We start from the raw sequence: 20832 nt of genomic DNA, 5'->3' as shown, positions 1-20832 counted from the left end.
CCTCTTCTTCAGAATACATCATCAAGGCAAATATTGTGTAACAAATCAAATAACCCAACATTTGATGTCTTATTTGGTTGATGAACCCAAAATAAAATTTGACAAACCACTGCTGGACCAAGATTCAACGGTTAACGTTGAGTATTCAAATGTCAAAAATATTTAAATTGTGATGTCAAATGGGGACGGTTGTTCAAAGAACTGTAGAAAAACTTTGCATGCTTGACGCTCAAAATTAGAAGAAAATTAAAGTCTGCGTTTGATTTCAAAAACTCTGTGTAAAGCCCGGGGAATTCAGCTAGTGATCAAATAAATCCAACGCTAATATGCATTTCGAATGTGCTTTTCTAATTAGGCTGCGAAATGGATGTGAAGGTGGAGTTGAAGAGCCGCAATGGCTTATCGAAAGCAGTGGTCTGCCGAACCCTGACTTAGACAAACGTGAACCCGGGCACCCCTGCTAGATCACCAAATGTAGCGAACCTTATAAGTCGGGGTGACTTATGGCAACATGTTGGTTATTCAATAAATACCACACCTCACAAGCAAATAAACATATTTTAAATTGGTCTGAATTTTACTGTGGTTGGTACCTGTACCTACTCATTTACAATGAAAAACTTGTCCTACCCCAAATACATCGACATTGATACAATGACAATAAAAAATATATAATTGATACATATTTAAATCAACGTCAAAACAATTTTAATACTAGCGCGCAATTTCAACTATAGACAAAGGTGGAAAAAATTATTAATAAAATTTATTGTCTCTTCATTTATTCGAGAATCCAGAGAAAAAGTCAAATCTTTGTCAAGATGAAATTATGCTTTATCTATGTTTGTGGTGAGTGGTAAATTGTCTGTCTGCGGCTGCACTGGAAAGCGCCAAAGGTCGATCGTTTGACGTCTCAATTTCAGGTAAATACGATATATTTTCGCATTTCGAGTCATTTTAACTTATTTCTCGTTCCATAACTGATCTTTCTTTGCCATAATACGGATCTTTGAGCTTTTGGTTGAGTTTTTTCTTGTCCCGCTAACCCTACATTTGTGCGTTTTTCGCGACTTTGGACCGGTTTATTTGTCCATTTCGGTGACTAGTCATTCGTTTACTGCAGACTATTAGACTGTTTTCATCGATTCTGTTGATGAAGTAACGATTATTTGTCGGGTTGTGATGTCTATTTGGACAATGAGTCATCGTATTTCGATAGGGGTTGACAGAAAAATGACATGATATAATTTTACCAGCACGTTTTCTCAGTGAATGCATTTTGCACTTACCCTTGAGTGGATTGTATACATACATAGTGTTTCATTTTGCAGTGACGTATTCTGTCAGTTTTCAAATTCCTTTTTACCCGTGAATCCTTTGTATATATTATCTGAACCCTAATTTTATTAGGATGAAGGTAAACTTCACTTTATTAACTTGTGTAATCATTTTATTTACTTCGGTGTGTATTGTTTTTATTCATCGATTACCACACCAATCGATTTTTTTAGTAAAGTTCTCACAATATTCAAACTCCGGAGCAATTACATCTTTATTTCAACTTTAAGTTAGAGGAAGTATGATAATTAGTGTGTATGACTTTAGAATCAGTTAAATGTGTAACCTGTTTATTAAAGAGTGAATTTAAGAACCCCAAACAACTTAGTCTTATCTCCTTATCTGACATATTCAAAGGAAGCAATCATAACTTATTTTTCAATAATAACACTGTTTTTTTTGCACATTGTGTTGTCTTTACAAACTTCTGATTGTGGTCATATCTTTACAAACGCGTTTCTAATTTGAAAATCTTTTGAGTTTTCCAAAAAGATTCTAGTTATTTTTTATTTAACCCCTCAGGCTTCTGGTATATTCCATCAGAATTTCTGGGTATTTCCGCTTTTCAATACAATCCAAATAAATGGAATAATTCTGAATGTATCAAAAAACTAAAATCTGTTAGAAATAAACATATTTAGAAGGTTCACTTATCTTTTTCGTCTAAACACTGAAGTAAAAATGAAAAAAACACATTTTAGACAAATAGTGTATTATAAACATTATTGTCACCTCATTTTTTCATAAATTCTTCTAAAATTGCGGTAGGAACCTTTGGTTTCATAGAGGTGAACATTTTAATTCTTCTGTGGTTAACCCATCGGCTTACCTGCCTCCAAGATTGGGGGGGCTGCACTTTTTCCGCAACGGCATATTGCCCGCCCCATTGGGGCGTCTAAAACTTTCCCTAATAATAATAATGACTTGTATAGCGCCGTTTTTGTTCAAAATCACCTCAAGGGCGCTGTACAAATTTATAATACACTTCTACAGTGATCCATGTTATTACTAACTATTTATACAGTACAATACTTACCTGGTAGGTCACTTAATAATATTGGACAATTTGTATAGCGCTGCTTTTGTGACATATCACCTCAGGGGCGCTTCTTAGTTAGTTCCCAATAAAATTATAATCTATATAAAAGCAAAAAAAGTGTTTCGTTTGGGGAAATATGGGGTGCAATATTGCACAGTAATAATCCTTCTCAAGTATGCACAGGTGTCACAAACAACAATTAGTATTCCGATGGGTTAACTTTTAGTTTTAAATATAAAGCATGGTGTTGTCTCTTTCTAACACCGTTTAGATCCGAGGTTCCCAAACTTTTTTGCCCCGTAGACCACTAGCCATATTTTTTTTTCCGTACTCCCCCTGCCTGCCGAATATTGAATTTTCCTAAAAATATTAACGTCCCATGTGATAATCATTTATTTATTTAGTAAAAATATTCCCTTCCCTTGCCTGCCCTAACAACCGTGTGGCGGTATAGTTGCTCTGTCTTTACACTGTGCAGACAGGGGCACCCTTGTGAGGTATTACACCAAATGAAAATGAAGCAGGATAAGCAACGGGAATTTCTTTCTGTAGCTGGCCCTACAGAACTGCCCCTTAAGTTCTTTATCAGTGCTTATTCCGGTCAGTTCTTCTTGTCACATGATATCCGATTCTTCAATGTTGCATTTCCATAGTCAAAATGTACTCAAACTTAGTTTTGACGTCTGTGTGAAGAATTTAAATAAATATATTAGAATTTAAATGTTGAACGTCATTATTACCCGGACATTTTTCAAAAACAAGTTGGGGAACTAGGAAAATTCGCGGCTTCCAATGTGCAATGTTTTGCTTGAATATATTAATTCTGATGAGAAAAGGAACGTAGACTCTATTTATATACCTCAATTAACAACTTTACCAAATATAAAAATACAAATACGTAATTTCTCAGTCTATTATATTTGTGTTAGGTCTATTATGTTATTTACGGAACTCCTAAATGTTGACTTGAGGTAAATGGGGGTCCACTCGTATGTACCCCCATTTGAATCTCGTGGACCCCCAAATTATTTTCTCGCTGACATAGACCCCCAGCATGCCGATATCGACCCCTGGGGTCCATATAGACCACTTTGGGAACCTCTGGTTTAGATCATATTTCTCACCATTACAGTAAAGGAGACAAGGATTTCTATGAGACCATAAAAATTTTTTAACAAATTTTTTATACATTTTTTTTTTTTTTTAACTTTATTTATTCTCACTTCTTTACACATATAATACATAATAACATAATATATAATAACAAATAGTATAAACAAGAAATGAAAACCCACTAAGGCACTGCCTAAGTGGGTAATATAAAAACGATTACTATATTTCCAAGTACCTAAAGTATAAAATACATAAGTAGAATAAGTGAAAAAGTTTTTTTTTTTGTTATAAAAAGTAAAGAGAAAACATAATGTACTACAGTTTAGAAAGTTATAGCAAGTGAGTTTTAGAAAGATAGATAAATTTATAGAAAAAGCGTTTCAATATCTGCATCATTCAGCCATAATTTTACCTCTTTTACATATTGTATTTATCATTTGAGTTTGTAGTGATAGAAGGTTAAATGTATGAGGACCAGAGATGTGCTTTATTTCAAATAAATCCATTTCAAATGGAAATACAAAATGCAAAATGGGTATTTTCCATTTTGCATTTTAAATTCTTTTCTAAAAACCATTTTGCATTTTGCATTTTAAATGCTTTTCGTCATGCATTTTCCATTTTAAATGCTTTTTTGCAACATTCTTCCTACTATCTCCACTCATCTTTTTTTCATAAGCCCCAAATATCAATCGGTCCTCAACCTCGCTATGAGAGATAATTTACATTTGTCAAGTTGCTCCCTGGTAGGAGCCCTGGCAATTGAGTGATACCATTACAAAAAATACTGATTCAAATACTGAACATGGGGCCATGACGCTGTAATATATGTTAGATAGCAGTTTCTATGTTTTTACATTGGCAACATTAGTCCCGCGCAAATTTTTTGTGGTTTCATAATCTGTAGTCGTGGTTTTTTGGTATTTACCATCAAGTAATATGTTTGTTCCACATTGATGTCCATTATTAAATGACAAAATTGTTTAAAAATTCTATAATTATTTTAATTGTTTGACCTGAGAAACCATTTTGCATTTTCAATGCATTTTGAAAATAGGTATTTTGCATTTTGCATTTGAAATGCTTTTCTAAAAACCATTTTGCATTTTGAAATGGAAAAGTTTTGACCCATTTCCATTTTGTATTTCAAATGGTTTTGGGTACCCATTTTGCACATCTCTGATGAAGACCAATGAAACAGCTATGTGTCTGCATTAACTCGTAATACCCGGAGGTTCAAAATAAAACACATGTGGCGATGGTGGGTCCAGATTGACCCGGCTGAAATGATGAAATTAAAAGGCTTTTTAAACAAAGTCACAAACAAAAATCACAATACTAAAAATGTGCCCGAATGGTTGACAACATCTGCGCGGGACTGTGAGAGACAAAGACGGAAGGACAGAGCAAGAGATATGCTATTTCGTCGGCTGCTCGAATTCAACTGAGAAGAAATGGAATTTTTGCGTGTTTTTATACACAATTATTCTAATAACTTTTTTAAAACGTGTCCGATTTTAATCATTTTTGAGTCGAAATGTGGGTAAATATTTGATGAAAGAATAGACCAAAAGGAAGTTAGCCTAAACGAGATATTTGCAGCAAAATCTTTTATTTAAAAAACACTGGGTCAAATCAGACCCATCACCGGAGTCGAGGTGTTAATTTAGTATTGGTTTGGGGGGTGTAAAATATATTATTTGTTCTTTTGCTCACATTTCATAGTTTGTAATATAAATAATTTAGTTTTTAATCTTAATAATTAATAATTTAATTTTTAATCTAATATATAAAAAACTTCTTTATACAGGCGACTTATCCTTAAAAATATCCCGCATGTTACCAGTTAATATTTCGACAGCTTTTTACACTAATTCTAAAATAAAAAACTTAATTAATAACAAGGATGTTTCAAATAAATTAGATAAAAATGGGATATACACTTTAGAGTGTAATGATTGTAACTCGCAGTATGTAGGTATGACTACAAGAAATTTCAAAACCAGAATTAGGGAACACGAACTATGTTTAAAAAATAATAATTTCTCCGAGTTTGCTAATCATTTGATAGAGACAGGCCATAGCTTCAACCGGGATAAAACTAAGTTTAAACATTCTAACATTAATAAATATTTTAATTTGTGCGCATTAGAAACATTAGAAATCAACAAAAAAATTAATTCAAACATTAATATAGTAAATAAAATAATAGCACCTTGCAAATCACCTCTATTGACAATGTTCCCCGTTATGTTGACTCCTCCCTCCGTTTCCCTCTCAACCCCCTCCCCCTCCCTCAAATCCCTCCCATCAAAGAACCAAACTAAATAAAACCCCATATTTCTGCACTTAAAAATTTAGTTTTAAAATAGCTAGTTAATGACACGGACGTGTCGAAACCGGTCGCTAATTTTATAAAAAAATTTATACGTAACAAATGTACATTGTGAATAATAAAAACTCATTAAAAACAAAAAATGTCTAGAAATTGTTACATAGTGAATGCCAAAGAAATACAAAAAAATTGTAAACGCTAGTACAGCATACCAAGGCAAATATTATTTAAAACTTTTTTGCAAGTACAGAATTGTGTCTTTAAATATATATTTTAATCAAATGTGTGTTAAAAATAAAGTTTATCCTAAATATATAAATATAAAATCTAAAAACAACAGTTCATCGGCTTCCAAATCGATTCTGTTTGCTAAGAAAATGTGGTTAAAGGAAGAAATAAAATCGTGGTTTCACATCAGAGACAACATACAAACCTTGTTGAAAGTTTTACACACTGAACTTGTGAACACTTTACACCCTATAGAATGGGATTTGTTCGACGACAAAGTAAGAAATTGTGCTAGTGAAGTTGCTTTCAAAAAGAAAATTACCTTACAAAAGAAACTAAAAAACCTTATTCTCGCCTCCAAAAAACTAGATGGATGTTTGAACCCCCTGCCTAATAAAATTAGTTTTTCTAATCATACATTTAATGAAAGAATAATAAATCTGTCTGATCATAAACTATCCGTCAAAGAAACGTGTTTATTATCCAAAGGACTTAACTATAACATTCAAGATGACAAAGTTCATAACGTTGAAATACTTGCTGCTGACACGGATCAAGCCCTTTTCAAATGCGCAGATTCCATTAAACATAAATCTTCTGAACTCATCAAAAAACACCTTAAAAATAAAAATAATAATAACAATATTTCCTCCAAAAATACTGAAAAACAAACCTTAAACAACATCAAAAAAACCATAAAAGAAAATAATTTAACTCTAACCAAAGCCGACAAAGGAAATACCATAGTGATTTTGAACAAAATAGACTACGTTAATAAAGTAGAAGATTTTTTAAAAAGTGATAACTTTTCAACACTTCCAAAAGACCCTACAAAGAAATTTCAAGAAGATGTCAAGAAGACAATCAAAAGCTGCCCTTTATTATGTGGTGAACCTAAATATAATCGTCTAGTATTAACTAATCCACAGCCTCCTAAACTATATGGTTTAGCGAAAATTCACAAACCAAATATCCCCATTAGACCTGTTGTTCCTGCATATTCTAGCCCCAACTATAATATATGTTCTAAATTTGTATCTTTATTCAAATCTAATAATTTATTCAGATCACATCGTTCAATTAAAAACAGTTTGGAGTTAATAAATAAAATCAAAGACTTAGACATACCTAGCAACAGTAAATTAGTGTCCTTTGACGTTGTTAATCTTTTCCCAAGCATTCCCACTAATGAATGTAAAAACCTAATTGTAAACATTTTAAATAATTCCCATTTAGATCGAACCATTGTGAAGGAAATGTCCACTTTCTTAGAAATTTGTACCAATCAAAACTACTTCACCTTTAATGATAAATTATATAAACAGCATAATGGTCTCCCAATGGGAAATCCCGCTTCTCCTTTGTTTGCTGAAATATTTATGGATTCCTTTGAAAACAAACTTTTCGAATGTGGACTTTCCCTTTTAGCTAATGTATTTGTTTGGTATAGATATGTTGATGACATTTTTGTAATTTGGACAGGTAGCAACAGACAATTAGACAATTTTCTCACTTTTATTAATAACATTCACCAAAGTATAAAATTCACACTGGAACATAACGATAATAACAATTTAAATTTTTTAGACTTAAACATCAGCTTAGATAATAATAAGTGTGTTTTTAACATCTATAGAAAACCTACACACACTGACTGTGTTATACCTTCTACTTCAATTCATCCTTTGTCCCATAAACTCGCCTCCTTCAACTCAATGATACATCGAGCCATTAATGTCCCTTTAAATATGGAGAATTTCAATAATGAAATTAACATTATAAAACAAATAGCTCTAAACAACGGATATAAACCTGACATAATTAATCGTTTAGTTAATAAGAAACAAACCAAAATATTTTCTAAAAAGTACATTTATAGTGGAGATAATAACACTCAATCTAGTAAAAATCTAATATATAAAAAACTTCTTTATACAGGCGACTTATCCTTAAAAATATCCCGCATGTTACCAGTTAATATTTCGACAGCTTTTTACACTAATTCTAAAATAAAAAACTTAATTAATAACAAGGATGTTTCAAATAAATTAGATAAAAATGGGATATACACTTTAGAGTGTAATGATTGTAACTCGCAGTATGTAGGTATGACTACAAGAAATTTCAAAACCAGAATTAGGGAACACGAACTATGTTTAAAAAATAATAATTTCTCCGAGTTTGCTAATCATTTGATAGAGACAGGCCATAGCTTCAACCGGGATAAAACTAAGTTTAAACATTCTAACATTAATAAATATTTTAATTTGTGCGCATTAGAAACATTAGAAATCAACAAAAAAATTAATTCAAACATTAATATAGTAAATAAAATAATAGCACCTTGCAAATCACCTCTATTGACAATGTTCCCCGTTATGTTGACTCCTCCCTCCGTTTCCCTCTCAACCCCCTCCCCCTCCCTCAAATCCCTCCCATCAAAGAACCAAACTAAATAAAACCCCATATTTCTGCACTTAAAAATTTAGTTTTAAAATAGCTAGTTAATGACACGGACGTGTCGAAACCGGTCGCTAATTTTATAAAAAAAATTTATACGTAACAAATGTACATTGTGAATAATAAAAACTCATTAAAAACAAAAAATGTCTAGAAATTGTTACATAGTGAATGCCAAAGAAATACAAAAAAAAAAAAAAAAATTAGATTCTTTGCATAATAAGTCAGTCGAGAATGTTTTATTTTAATTAGCTTTTAATGATTAATATGTAGGTTAATGATTAAATATTGTAAGATTCCTCACTGCATTTGCCTGAACCTTACCTTGTTCATGATGCTCACATTCGCTCTTTAATCCTTTCTATTTTGTAAATTTATTCTTTTGCATGACTACATTAATGTAATTTTTCTTATTCATCTTTTTCTTAGACCTTGCAATAATTTCGTATTTCCTAATTTTTTTGTAATATGAGTACTCTGGGATATTAGTTTTTCTAGTCCCTTCAAATTCTTCAGTCCTATTTTAGTCGTTCTAATATAAGTTCTTCGCTGCCACGCGTCAAAACACCATTGTGAACTGACATGACTTTATTTAATTTACCATTGTGCCATGTCTTCCTGCGGCTCCCCGACTTCTTCCAGTTACTTACCCATCATACATTTTCCTTGTACCCTCTTTCTGTCCATCAGCTCTTAACCGTTCCAATGCAATCTATCCCGACACGCTGCAAGTTTTGACACAATGTATGTGTTTTAGAGAAACTTCATGGATCATAATATATAGCGGCGTTTATAAGGTTGATTGACTGAGCGTAGCGAACTTAACCATTTGGCATTTCATCTGTAGGAAAATTTGTTTGTTGCGTTCCGGTTCAAGATGGTTGGCTATCTTTTTAACCTGCCAGAGTTTGCAATCAATATTATTGAGATAGCCATCAATATTATTGAGATAGTGACCAAAGAATGGGAGAGGGCACCTGGAATGAGACAATCCAAAGTACTCATAAAAGGACCAGACCCTGGACGAACGAAGAAACTACTCAATATGGACAGAAACTCGCTGAGGGAACTGGTAGGACTACTAACGGGACACTGCCATCTCAGGAGACACATGCAGATATTGGGAGTGGAAAACACCAATAGATGCAGGAAATGTGAAGAGGATGAAGAGACTCCAATTCACCTATGGTGCCAGTGTCCTGCCCTGGTGGGAACTAGGCTCAGATACCTGGGGAGACATACAGTGGAACCAGAAGACATAGCCACATATCCAATGAAAACTCTGGTGATCTTTATTAAAGGGACTGGGTTGTTGTTAAAGGATTGAGGTAAAATGGTAGATAGCACAATGGACCTATGGCCTAAGTGCTCACGGAAACTACGTGTAACACGTCTCCGCCCCTAAAAAAAAAAAGTTGACATTTCTTTGGACAAATTCCTTTTGTGAAATTTAAAAAAATGCTGCGTACAATATTTATCATTTATAATATAAGTAGATAGGTTTTTTTTTATTTTTTTTTTTTATATATGTGTTTATTCAGTTTTTTTTTATTTGTACATTATTTTCTCTTACTTAGATCTTACAAAACTGATCAATCAGTTTAATTGTAAGAAATCTCTCACTTTTTCTATTTACTAGCTTATAATAATATATTTAATTTCAACTTGATATCTTGGTACCACAATATTAATTGTTTTTATGTTTGACGGAGGTAGAACGATCTAATTTTCGTTTTTATTTTTGAATTACATGTCTCATTTTTGATATCTTCTGGTAATGAGTTAAACAATTCCGGAATTTTATGTCTTTTTGTTCTATCTCCGTATACATTTTGCGATATTTTAATAATGAACATTTGTGCTTCTCTATGCCTAGTAGGGTAGTTATGGTTTACAGGTTTTTTGAATTCTGTATTCCAGAATTCATCTAGCGTTAGTTGGTAATCTATCCTACTATGTATAGAGAGCACATTAAACAAAGAAAACATTTTTTTATAATCGCCTTCACATAATTGTATTTAACCCTTAAACGCATGATTTATTTATTTTTCTGGAAAAAAATATATTTTGTAGATATTTACATGCATATGCAAGGAAATATAAAGAATTTTATTTTTTTGTAATTTTTTTAATGATATTTGATTAAAAAAAATTTTGCAGGTTTACAACACCATGTATTTCATAAAAATTAATATGAACAATTTACGTATGAAAAAAAAAATAAAAAACCTAAAAAAAATTCTCAAAACTAATAAGTGTACCGGAAAAATACGAGTTTTTACAAATAAGTATTGTATTATTGTATCTACTTACCTAAGAAAATCAAAATAATAACAGCAAAACAAAACTGTAATTCTAACCTCCAACCAATTTTCGAGAATCTTCACTTTGTTAAAGAAAAAGTGACATTTGACATTCGCTAAAGAAAAAAAAGGTGATGCCACTCGATAAAATATATTACCGTGAACTTGATAATTCTAAAACGGCATGCATTAAGTATACACCAAAGAGTTAAAGGTGGTTTGAACGGTATGTTGCAGTTTTGCAACAGTATGCATTTAAGGGTTAAGTACCTACAAATCTTATGATTTCAGAGGAGATTTTGGTTTTGATTTATAAAATAATAGAAAATTAGAAACATAATATCTATTTTTTGGACGCAAGGTCTACTGTTCACAGAACTTCTAGTCTAGTATTTTGGGGTTATATTTAATACTTATTATGTGATGTTTCAGCTCATTCAGCAGAGATGTCAGCGGAGCAGGTGGCAGTGTGCGGCGAGGAAGAGGGCGGCGGGGTGGGGGGAGCGCGCGTGTTCGGGGGCTGCGAGGGGCCAGACGCCATGTATGTGAAGCTGATCTCGTCGGACGGGCACGAGTTCATCGTGAAACGCGAGCACGCCCTAACCTCGGGCACCATCAAGGCCATGCTCAGCGGGCCCGGGCAGTTTGCCGAGAATGAGGCCAACGAGGTCAATTTTAGGGAAATACCGTGAGTACAACATACATGTGACTGCAGGAGGCCATGAAGCCTAAGACGCATTACGCATAATTTGGGCTTGGCCTATACGTATTATAAGTTGTGGTGTCACTCTACGCTATAATCTTCTTCAGGAAAGGGGGTTAGATCAAGTGGGAAACTGCCGCAGAATATCATTCTTTCCTTCTGACAGATGAAGCCGCATGATCACGGTGCTCCGTAAATTGATCTGACCCCCATGGGTAGGAGAGAGGGTTGCATCATTTTCAAATATAGCCTGGCTAGCAGATCACGGCGCATCACGCCCACACTTATAACAAATCATCTGAAAGGTCTTTATGGGATTGTGTGGAGAGCGATATGGAGTTATATAAAACACTTTGAAGCGTATAGAGTAATCGGTCACCTTCTTAAATCCTTTTTATTCTTTAAATAATATCTCCTCCTTCTGACGATCATCACCTACAAGAATATACACACATATTAGAGGATCCATATTGTGGAATCACAAGATATGTCACATAACCAATCCATTGATAACCCTGATGATCTTTATTGGGCTTATCTTGGGCTACTGTTAAGGGAATAAAGTAAATGGGAGATAACAGAACTTTAGGCTGAGTGTTTATAGGAGCCAAGCAGACTGTCTCCTTATCAATAATATTATGACACTTAGGCCGGGAAAGGTAGTTCTACCCGTTCGGTCGATTGATGCTTAACGCTGGGAAGTGTAGTTCTACCTTTTGTGCTGGCCTCATTTCAATGACAAAAGACAGAATTATTCAATGTTTTTATATGAATACTATTTACCAATCTCTTTGTAGAGGCCCAAACTATATGTACATAATTATTAAATCGTGCAGATCTTCTTTTTATATTTATCTTCGTGCTTTTCGTTTACATCGATATTTCAACAAAAGGATAGTATATTATTCAGAAAAAATGTTTTGTTAATGTAATAATTCAATTCCTGGAATGAGGGTTTTTATGACCGTGAAACCCGATTCGAATCTCTATCTCTGTTCCACCCCACGCAACTCCTATGTGCAAGCGAGCGAGAGATGTCGGGCGTATTTAAAGAAAACAGGTGTGGCCAAATACCGATAGGCATTTGTTACGTTTATTTATTTTTATTTATTACGGTCCAATAAACATATTACAAGGTTAATTGTGTTGCATTTCAAATAAAATTCGATTTTCGTTTAGTACTTTTATAGCTTGGGTATGCTGAGTTACTATGTAGAATTTTTATCAAAATATTTTTTTAATTATTTTCGAATATATAGCGATTTAAAATGAATGGACGTAATTCGAAAAAAATCTCAACGAAATCTGGAATTCCTCAAGGGTCTAACCTCGGACCGCTGTTGTTTCTAATACTAATAAATGACATCCAAAACTATGTTAAGAATAGTAAATGTCTACTGTTTGCAGATGACCTTAAAATTCTGATGGAAATAAGCTCCCAACGAGATTGTCTTAAAATGCAAACTGATCTGGATGCACTATCTGAATGATCGATGATAAACAAACAGATTTCAATACAAAAAAATGATAGTTGCCAATAAAAATGAAGACAATGTTAGTAGTTCTTATTCGAAGTATGATACAGTTAAAAGTGACCGAGGGGAATAGGGTCCCATTAGCTCAGTTGGTAGAGCACTGTCCCGGAAAGACAAGGGTCCTGGGTTCGAGTCCCAGATGTGACCGTTTCCTTTTCTGATTTTTCTGTTTCAGATTTTCGTTTAGAAATCACTAATATTGTCTTCAATATTTTAATATTACAAAAAAATGTGTCACCATGTCTTACACTCGTTCTATAAATACTATACTTTACGATAAGATATCTCCGCTTCTACTATTTTGTTTTGTTGAATCTTTTAAATTCAATTATATGTGTGAGGATTCATTTTTGCCATTATGTTTACATTCTTCTTTATTGTATTAATTTTTAAGTGTTTACTCTGATACAAAATACTTGTATTTTTTTTTTAAAGAAAAGCCCACTAGTAATAAATAAATAATGGGGGAAACACTATCACGTGTAAATTCCGTAAAGTATCTCGGTGTCGTCTTTGATCCCGAACTGAAATTTACTGACCATATATCGCAGCTCACTCAGTCTTGGTACAAACTTCTTGGGTTCGTCATTAAGACATGCAATCAGTTCAATAACCAAGATGCTATGTTAGCATTGTTCGATGGCATACTGAGAAGCAAGCTGGAGTATGCGAGCGATGATTTGACTGTTCTCTAAATGACCTAAAACAATTATTGTACTTAAAAAAATTCACGCGGGACCTTTATTTTTGCCCGGAAACAGCGTAGCGCCAGCGCAAAAAATATGCTCCAGAAATGTGAAATATGATACACAGGTAACTATTAAACCTTATAACGGAGGTTATTGCCACATTGGGCGGTGTTGAAACAAAATTATAAAGGTGTAGGGCATGAGTGCCTCAGGAATGGATGTAACAAAAGTGTATTAAATAAAAGATAAGGGAAATGAATTCCATGACACAACATTTATTTCTACATCACTTGATAAACCTTTGAATAACATGAGAACTCTTTATTTAGTGACATTTAACTCAGGCGTGTGCTACATCCGAAGGATGAAAGCACGATTGGTTATTTTAAATATTGCATTGAAAGCGACAATTGGGTGGTGACATTTATTATAAACTAACCTGATGAATGTAATAACGGGCGCCAAGCGATGCGGTTATGCATAGCTGATATTTAAAAGAAGAGACCAGGATGACCAAAGGTAAAACCACAAAACGGTGTCGTCATCCTTGTTCGTAATCGTCTTGGCTCATGGAGTGGTTCTTGTCTTCCCCGAGTTCACGACGTCCCGGAACCGCGGCCAGATAAATACTAAATTGTCGAGGTGCGTGTCTTGATCGCGAGCTCCGTCCCGCGTTGTCCAGAGTTGCCATAGTTGCGGAGTTGTAAATCAGAGATGGGCAGTGAATAATGCTAATGCTCTGTAGCGGGCAGGAAATGACTGCTACAACCTAGTTTTTGTTTCATCACTTTTAATGACTATATCACCCTTTAAATGTGTTGATTTTTCATTATGATGAAATATCATGGAACCCAAAGTTCTAGGTTCTAAAAAATATCCTCAAATATGGTTGAACATATCAAGTAGAAATATGTTATACTTATTTATTGGCATGGCCTTATTAAACATTATGACAATATTATTATTATGGGAACAAGGCTAGCAATTTTTCTTCTAAATAAATTACGAAGTTGAACTGCTTGAATAGTTTTTTAATTTAAGCCTTTTTATACTTCTCCCATCATCGTCAAGATATCTTTTGACATACAATATCGCGCTAGAAATCCCGAATGGCGTATTATTTACGCGCAAGGCATTTTTTCGCTTTTCGCTGTAACGTATATTGGATATGAAATTCACTGTCACTGTTCATCACATTCTGTAATATATTAATCATGATTAATAATCGTAAGTAATGTTGAAGCGCGCAATTCTATACCTTTCTGCTAACAGAACAGTCAAAATGGCGAGTAACTATCGGTTTTCCAAAAGTAGAGACTGAAGTTAAAAGAGACGTAAAACAGGGAGTTAAATTGATTGAAAAATGCATTTTGGAGACTTTAACTTTAGCAATTGCTTTTACTCTAGCAAGCGTTGAAACAGATGGCCCTTAAACAATCTTTGTGATGGTTGAAATGAAATTTAGTTTGTTGGTTACATAATAATATATATTAATCTTGTTCTCTTTAGTTCACACGTGCTGCAGAAGGTCTGCATGTACTTCACATACAAAGTTCGCTACACCAACAGCTCCACCGAGATCCCCGAGTTCCCCATCGCTCCCGAGATCGCACTGGAGCTGCTGATGGCCGCCAACTTCCTCGACTGTTAGCCGAACCACCCCGTCCCAGCTGAACTAACATTCAATTATCACCGTAATCGCCGCTAGTATCACGTTGAGAGTGGTGACCCAGCTGAAGTAACATTCAATTATCACCGCAATCGCCACCAATACAACGTTGAGAGTGGTGACCCAGCTGAAGTAACATTCAATTATCACCGCCACCTATACCGAGGTCTCCTCACCCTCGAGGATGTGTCCCAGATCACACCGAGCTGAATATTGTATAATAATCCTCGAGCAAACAATAATTAATAATCTTAATAGAATGTAATTTTGAAATGTTTTCAAACCTTAAATAATAATCACAATCCTATTGTCGTCTTGTTGAAATGATAGCGTATGAATTTAGAAGAATTATTATTTTTATTCTTAAAAGTAATTATCTACATTATTATAGACCTCAGTAATATTATAATTGTTTATTTTTTGTACTCTCCGTGGGAAGACGTCGATGACTTTCGCTGTTCACGATATAAACTTTCTTTTAAAATTATTTTAATAAATATATTTATTTCATTGATGTCTTCCTTATTTGGTGTGGCAGGGAATTTTTACTCTAAATTAATCTTTAAAAAATAAATTGATAAAGTTCAACAGATCATTTATTCTTCTCGTGAATGGTAATTTTGATTTTTAAATAAAAACAAAATTGATAATATTAACTTGGAATTGTTGATAAATGTTTGTGTAAGAACTTGTTTTTTTTTTGTTTGCGCTGTTCTCTTGATGAGAAATGCAATAATTATTATCACAAAACTGAAATCTTAAATATCTTATGAAAAATATGTTTAGGGCGATTTGTACATTATATTATTATATCTGTCACAATTTGTCTATAAACCGTGTGTTGAATAACTTAGTACATCAACTTAAATTACCTTGAATGCCCGTTGTATCATAATGTAAAAAGAATGAGAAATTCTTTCTAAAAACCGACGTGGCTTGCATTGGATACATTTTTTTAAAATATTTCTCATGTTTATGACAACAAATATTGTTGTCCCTTCTCTTCTTAAAGTACTTTACTTCTTAAATTAATAATATTTATTGTACCCAGTCTTACAAGAAACTTGTGCAATCTATAATTTTTGTTTTGTCGCTAAAACTTGGATTGTCAATAATTACAAAAAAAAATTATTTCGCCCTCTTAGCATCGAAATACAATACTACAAATCCAAATGTATATTATGAATAAACTTGATAATAAACAGCTGAACTTTCATTTGGTGAACAGTCAATAATCTAGAATTTAGTTTTATTTTACATAAAATTTTGTCTGCTAAAATATTATTTATTGTCAATCTGATAAGTATCGAATTTTCACCTAGTTATGTCACCTTTATTTCGTTTTTAAATGCCAAATAATATGTCCAATCTTTAGTTATATAAAATGTTATATATAAATGCTTAAACTGATTAATTGATTTGCTGTGTGGTTGTCGATGTAACATATTGATTGCCTTGTTCACGCGCCCCCGGAGTGCAGAAGTGGGGGGGGGGGTGCGAGCAAATTGTTAACTAGTAGGAACACTGACTGATATTGAGTTTTGCAATTAGATATTTGTGTATTTCCTTCACTAGCACATTATAAACCGTATTATAAATAAAATATATCATTTTTAATTTCACGTCTTCATATTTTATTTCTTAGCAATTTTAAAAACATAAATACTCTTAGACCCCTGCAAACGCAAGCAGTTCTATAGGGGTTGTTGACGCAGCTATATGCATCTCTCTTTAAGACTACATGTTCCTGCATTCCTCCACTGTTTTTACAACTACCTGTCCCTGTCTTGACAGTGTGGAGTACATACCCACATCAGTGACATTGCAACAATTTATTGTACATTACCAACCAGTCTGTCAAGAAAACCTGTGCAGTGAACGTGTTCCCACAGTGTGTTTAATTCGAGTATATTACGGAAGCTTGTGTAGTGATCACCCGCAGGGTTCCTCAAGGCCTTAACACCGATCTGCAATAAGAGTAAATCGGAATCCCTTTACAATTTGTTATGTTAACCACAGCCACCACAATAGTTGTGTCAAATATTATTTACAGTCCACAATAAAACCATAAATTAATTGATTCGCATTCAATATTTAAGACTCCAGGGATAGTTAGGAGTATGTTCTTTTCAATGACAGAAATCCTCAAACTGTAATCTTTTAAATCGAACCAATGAAGGCATTTTCGAATGTTTTACCTAACATTTCATAAAGAACTTAAAAGCTTACAGTCTAAGAACCTTATACATTTTATATATATGTATTAACTTATACATAAAACTGCCTATACAGAATTTACAGATAAATCATTTGTTGTATTTCTTGCGTCAGCAGACTACAAAGTGTGTATTTTTGGGAGCTGACCTTTAATGTTTGCATTGCCAACCTTTTCAGCGCAACCTATTTTCTAGGCGGCATTTTGACACAATGTATGTGTTTTTGTTAAATTTTGTAGATCACATATATGAGATTCACACACAGGGATAACCTCTGGTGTATCATATACACCAGTGCTCCGCAACCGGTGTGCCGTGGCACACTGGTGTGCCGTGAGCCGGATTCAGGTGTGCCGCGGTCAAATTCAATAAATTTGACATTTTACAATATTTCATTATGTATTTAATACACAATGACAAATAATTTTGCATAATATTGTCTATTTTTCAAAATGTAGTATAGAATAATTATTATAACTAAATAATTTTTTAATGTTCCTCCAGCGCCTGGTGCCAATTGTTGAAAACTGCACAGTGTGCTTTGTACGCACCATGGCCGCACCAATTTAGTCGTACACTAAGAAAAATGCAAAGAACAAAATAAAAAAACAAAATAAATTTATGAAATCGGCCGTTATAGTTTCTGAAAAGGCTTTAGAAGCTAGCTACCATGTTGAAAATTTGATTGCATGTCAAACGAAACCACATACTATCGGCGAAACACTTATTAAACCAGCATGCATGGAAATTGTTCGACTTATGCCTGGGCCCAATGAATTTAAGGAAGTGAATAAACTTTATTTGTCTGCCGATACTGTTTAACGGCGTATTCACTGATTAGAAAACGGTTTTTGGCTGAAAAAAGATCGACGAAACAACCGATATTAAAAATAAAGCACAGCTGATAGCTATTGTACGTTTCATTGACGAGGACATTATTAAAGAACATTATTTATTTTGTAAGGAGGTTCCAGAGCGAACTACCGGTGAAGAAATTTTTAAGAAAGTAACCGATGATTTTTCAAAATGTTTAATATTCAATGGAGCAATTGCATTGCTGTTTGCACGGATGGCGCTGCGGCAATAACTTACTAGTAGTGAAAAGAGTTTTGTCTCTTGTGTAAAACAAAAATCCGATGTTACAATTTACACACTGCTGCATACATCGAGAAACATTGATGGTCAAAAATTTGCCGGAGGAACTTTTGAACACGATGAATGAATTAAAATCGTAAACATAATTAAATCAAGAGCCCTAAACTCGCGAATCTTTGGAATATTCTGTGCAGAAATAGGAGCCGAATATGAATCCTTATTGTTTCATACTGAAATTCGTTGGCTATCCCGAGGCAAAGTTTTGGCTAGATTGTTTGAGTTTCGTCACGAGGTGCGTGAGTTTTTTTTTAAATCAAAATATGCCCGAACTTATATCAGCACCTCGACGATGATTACTGGATAGCCAAACCTGCATACATGGCTGATATATTCAAGCATTTGAATGAACTTAATAAAAAAAGCAAAGTTCGAATGAAAATAAATTGACGAGCTCCGACAAATTACAAGGTTTAAAAAAAAACTTGAACATTGGCAGAAAGGGTTGCAAAAAGGATGTGTGGAATGAACCAAAGGACCAACCATAGTACAATTGAAAACAAACAATTAATTGTGAATCTGGCCCAACAAAATTTAAGTATGCTTCAGCAGAAATTTGATCCGTATTTTTATTCCACTAATACGGAACAATACGATTGGATTCCAAATCCTTTTGCAACCAATGCAATAAATTCAACGGAAGCACTGCCTCTGCAAATTCGAGAGGAATTTACAGATTTAAATAATGATATGACTTTAAAAATTCACTTCTCCGAAGTTCCATTAGATGTTTTCTGGATTTACGTTAAAAAAGAATATTCTCGCATTTCCAACAAAGCAATCTTAACACTACTTCCATTTTCAACGACATATTTATGTGAGCAAAGTTTTTCAACGCTTGCATGATAAGCGGTCATGCTTAAAAGGTTATTGATCAAGAACTTCGGGTTGCGCTGTCAAAAATCGAGCCGAATATAAAACTTTTGTGTTTATTGAAACAAGCGCAGGTATCACATTAATTTATTATTATTTAAAAATAATTATAAAGATTGAGTAAAAATAAATATGTTATAGTTATATGTATGCATACTTTACAAATAAAAAACAAAAAAATAGATTTTGGTGTGCCGCGGAATTCTAGGAAAAATTTTGGTGTGTCGTAGGTGAGAAAAGGTTGCGGAGCACTGATATACACGACAGCCATGGAGATTGGGTTGAGGAATATCGAAAAGAAATAACTTCTTGTGTCGGATAAATTAGACCATTTTTAAATTTCGGTCTTCAAGGGATGGAAAAACACTTATTTTATGGGTTCCACTGTAAATATTCTAATATTTTACTTATGAGTGTGTACTCTTATACTTAAGGCTGATTTACACCTGCCTAGTGCTCGGCCGAGTCACTCGCTTTGTTACTCGGTTGAGCAACTTATTGGAGAGTAGAGGTGATCACATGTAGAAGAGACAGTGAATGAGTCAGTTCGTTGAGATTAGTTTAAAGTGCTGTTGACATGGTTACGCCAAGTATGGAAAATAGATAAAAATTTGAGAGTTTTATTACAACAAACGTCAAAAATTCTAAATTATGATATTTTTTCTTTCACTGATCGCACTGACCCGCTGACTCGCTCTTTTCGTATACACTAAATAATAATAGTTAAAAATGAGACGAATGGTGCCGTGCCATTTCGTTGTGATTGTGAAAGCGCGCCAACGTAGGTACGTACGTACATTATTCAACGAAACTCGAACAAAATATTGCCAGATGTGTTTTCAAACTTTGACAAAGGATAAAACATTGGTGACATGTGGTGAAAATATGAATAATAATTTTTTTATTAAAAAAAAATGTTACCGGACAGCAAAGTGCCCATAACATTTTTTACTCCAAATGTGCTAAGGAATAGCTGGTTAAAGTTTGTCGGGTACGTGCCGATACACCCTGTAGAAATGTAAACATTCAATTAAACTGTGTTTAAATTTTGACACTGATTGGCAGCGGTAAACATCGATTGAACTATACTTATTACCAAGTAATCTTTGAATAGGCGAGTTTACGAAATAATTTTTAGCAGATTTTGGAACATTATACAAGGCGTTCAGTCGAGTGTCC

General features: G+C 33.7%; 1 protein-coding gene across 1 annotated transcript; it reads left to right on the top strand.

Annotated features, from left to right (window-relative positions):
• The first annotated feature begins 846 nt into the window (after nucleotides 1–846).
• On the top strand, nucleotides 847–17034 carry EloC (transcription elongation factor elongin C). Its single transcript, XM_089648813.1, has 3 exons — nucleotides 847–923; nucleotides 11249–11504; nucleotides 15253–17034. Exons 2-3 carry the CDS (start codon nucleotides 11263–11265, stop codon nucleotides 15392–15394), a joined length of 384 nt encoding a protein of 127 aa, XP_089504939.1. The 5' UTR covers nucleotides 847–923; nucleotides 11249–11262; the 3' UTR covers nucleotides 15395–17034.
• Nucleotides 17035–20832: the final 3798 nt, after the last annotated feature.

This window comes from Hesperophylax consimilis, chromosome 28 (genome assembly GCF_061612785.1).
Source record: "Hesperophylax consimilis isolate HC1 chromosome 28, BYU_Hcon_1.0, whole genome shotgun sequence".
Lineage (NCBI taxonomy): Eukaryota > Metazoa > Arthropoda > Insecta > Trichoptera > Limnephilidae > Hesperophylax > Hesperophylax consimilis.
This window is presented reverse-complemented; position numbering and strand designations above follow the sequence as displayed.

Coding starts and splice junctions, on each gene's coding strand:
- EloC (XM_089648813.1), top strand. CDS start 11,263: ATGTCAGCGGAGCAGGTGGCAGTGTGCGGCGAGGAAGAGGGCGGCGGG. Junction 11,505..15,252: donor GTCAATTTTAGGGAAATACC/GTGAGTACAACA, acceptor TGTTCTCTTTAG/TTCACACGTGCTGCAGAAGG.